Here is a 3344-nt window from a genome sequence, read left to right as displayed (position 1 = left end):
GGCAGCTTGTCAGTATTGATTGGCTCAAACAACCTAAAGCCTGTTTTGGGGTTTGCGAGATACGTAATGTTCATATTCACATCACTCCCGTTTGATTGGTCGCCCTCCTGTCCTAACATAATTATTCTGGCGAGTCCCCACAAAGGGGAGAAGCACTGGACTCGAGTTTCGCCCTTATTAGAGCTCATCAACAGTGCACGTACCCTTGGCCGCACAGGTCTGCGTTTGAACTCTGGACATCTGACATGCTGGGCGGACGAATCTGAATTTTCACGTCTGAACGGGCGAACATGTTCACGCTTGTTCACCAATACAAAAATACACATCCCGCAAACCCCACAGTAGATATCAAAAAAGTTGTCCAGCGGGTTTCAAGCCGCTACCCGAAGTCCTGACAAGCGGGTCGATCGACCGTTGTTCGGTGATTTGTCGGGCGCACCAGTCACATCACTCAAGCGTGAATACGTTCGCCCGTACAGAGGTGAGAATTCAGATGCGTCCAACGCGCGTTGGTGAAGTGCTTCACTTGTCAGATGTCCAGAGTTCAAACGCCGGCCGCTACGACCAAGGATATGTGCACTGTTGATGACCTCTAATGAGAGTGAAACTCGAGTCCAGCTCTTCCTCTCCTGCTTGTGTGAACTCGACAGAAAAATTAGGCTCATTTGTAGAGATTCAAGCCCAGTTTATAATGGGTTTGGCGGTGAGGAAGTACTTGGTTAATCTACAATTACACTCATCAGATAAGGAGGCTTCTGGCGGACATTTTGTGCTTCTCAAGGGCCATAGATTCTGGAGGGCTGCTAATTTCTGAAGAAGAAACGTTGTGTCGTCAGTTGAGATGGATGTACTACTTATTGTTTGACCCTTGGGACTCAAACAGACCAAAAACATCGCACGTTAGTGGACCACTTTTGAGCACAACTCCAGGATTAAGATGTAATACTTCTTCGGAAGGGATCGCAGAAATACATAGAGTTTCTTTCAGGAAGGTCAAATTCTTGAAAGCAACCCCCGAACGCCCGGAACCTACTGCTCCACCAAAAACTCAACAGGAAAGCCGGCAAGCATCCAGGCCAGTCAATCATTCAATCTGCGAAAGCCGATTGGTGTTCAGGCACGCCACAGAAGCACGACCGAATGTGATCAGCGTTCAGGCTTTTCATAGAGGCACGATCGATGTTGATGGGTGTTCATTAACGCCTATCAAACAGCCTGGATCAATGTCAGAAAGTCCCCTTTAAATAGCGTTGTAACTTTTGCTCTCGCACTCGCACGCACTCACACTCTCGCACTCGTTTGTTCGGAATATAGCTGTTGTGTTCCCTTCTGTGAGTCTTTTTTCTCCGGCATTAGGCACTGGAGCGGGTCAGCAGCAGATACCTCAGACTGACGAATCAGCAGATATAACAGTTTCACACTGCTCTCAAGCTACTCTCCACAATATTGAACTTAGGTTTGAAAAACTTGTAACTAACTAAATTAGTCTTACGTGAGATATGTATTTTAGAGGCGCTTTAGAGGTTGATGGCACTGGTTTGCCGGAGTCGATTCTTTTGAGCCAGTGGCACGTAAAATTCGACGTCTGAAATTCACACACGCTGTGCGATCGCCTCGGCCTGACAAGCTTCCCGGGAGATTGCACCACGCTATGTATTCACACACTACTGATGTCTGTTTTGAATACCCGCTTACTTATTCTTGTTCGGAGGGAGCTTCAAGACCGACCTGCTGGAGTACATTATGAACGTGACGCGTTCTAGATATTATATATTATATACGTATACTACTATATCGTCCAGATTTCGATTTGGGTCCAGTAGCCTCGGTGGGTAATACAAACAAACACTAAATCTTTCCATTGCTATTCGACCAGGGACTCCTGAAAGGTCACATCTACATTCCCCCGTCTGTTTACGTGCATACGCATGTACGTGTGGCACCGACTGCGATGGGCACACCTGTAATCAATATTCGATGCAGTGGAAAGTTCAATGAAATTGTTCCTGTACAGAGGCGGAGGGTAAAATGTCCAGTAGCCGGGACACCAACCGTCTGTCGATTTGTCTATCGGCCCAACTCGGACGATCCGAATGCGACCCAGAGACAAACACTAGGGTTTGGGGGGGGGGTTGTAATGTAGTTAGTCTCTTTGGCTGGAACCGGCACGATCAATAGATAACCCTGGTTTCGCGTCGTCGCCGGCACGATTTCCTCAGTCCCATTGGAACTAGCGGCGGGTGTCAGTCGATTGGCTGAATGCCAAAAATCAATCACAGCCTCTTTTTCTGACCATTAGTGTTTCAGCAGCACAGTTTAAAGCTGCCGTGTCCCTCGGGTGCAGACACTGTGTTGCGCTTGCTGATGGCAGTTGTATAATCTGATGTAACAAAAAAGTGGTTGTAGCCCGATGAACTTTGTCACGCATTTTACCAGCTGCTTAAGGAACATTCATAGCACTATTCCAGGAAGAATGCAGCTGTTGATTTTCTCCTTGCTGATACTGTACTCGAGATCCGTCCACTCTCAGTCGCCCGATTCAACCGAGGGTAAGTTGAGAGTCAGTGTTCTTGCCTTGGTCATTATCACGCTATTCCTTCCTCATTGGCTAGTCGCTTGGCTAAGATCAGAAGAGGCACGTGACTTAGCTCCGATTTCCGACAGAACGGTCTCTTATGTGAATTTGGCTAAATCAGTCAACAGAAGCGATACTTTCACGCGATTTACCGTTTCCGACTATATGACAGTACAGTGACGCCTCAGCCTATTTTGTACGCCCTTGTTAGCTTGCTTAAAAACTGACCAGATTCCAAACTCTCATGGTAAACATGAGTGGCGAGGCTACGCATAAGCTAGTGAAAACGCCGTTAATTTTCTTCAAATGAATTCGAAAAAAATCAACTTGCAGATGTCAAGGAAGACGGGAAAAATTAATGTACTCAGCGATGGCGGTGCAGGTCTTAGACACGGGACATAGAACAGATCTGGAGAATGTGGAAGTTTTAAGAAGGGGACTGCGATTCACACCACAGCGGCTGATAGCCGAGGCGGTGGAAATCACTAAGCATCACAGCGTGAATAGAATCGAGGGTGTGGAGCTAGCGAGCGTATGGAGAGCGGTCTTAGATAAGCCGAGTTGACACGTGACTGTGTGGTTGTCAATCCACGTAGGATCATTAGAAAAAACCGGGGGGTAGGGGTGGAAACCCCAACCGACTAAAGGTCACAGCATCCCTCTTACACAACTACCTTAGCACTAGCTCACCCACACAGACTGACAAAAGTTTCGAACGAATTTCAAGAGGAACCATCAAATGAACCGAACCAGAAGAACTAGACCCTAG

At 47.2% G+C, this 3344-nt stretch overlaps 1 protein-coding gene across 1 annotated transcript in view; it reads left to right on the top strand.

Moving 5' to 3' along the window:
- Nucleotides 1-2328: 2328 nt before the first annotated feature.
- T265_08579 (hypothetical protein) overlaps nucleotides 2329-3344 on the top strand; it is a gene marked incomplete at both ends in the record, with an annotated part of 64582 nt that continues 63566 nt past the window's right edge. Inside the window, one exon of the mRNA XM_009174424.1 lies at nucleotides 2329-2549. Coding sequence (XP_009172688.1) covers nucleotides 2411-2549 — 139 coding nt within the window. The remainder of the gene's footprint in view (nucleotides 2550-3344) is intronic.

The sequence above is a fragment of the Opisthorchis viverrini genome (genome assembly GCF_000715545.1).
Source record: "Opisthorchis viverrini unplaced genomic scaffold opera_v5_228, whole genome shotgun sequence".
Classification (NCBI taxonomy): Eukaryota; Metazoa; Platyhelminthes; class Trematoda; order Opisthorchiida; family Opisthorchiidae; genus Opisthorchis; species Opisthorchis viverrini.
The sequence above is the reverse complement of the archived record's forward strand: the minus strand, read 5'-3'. Positions and strand labels throughout refer to the sequence as shown.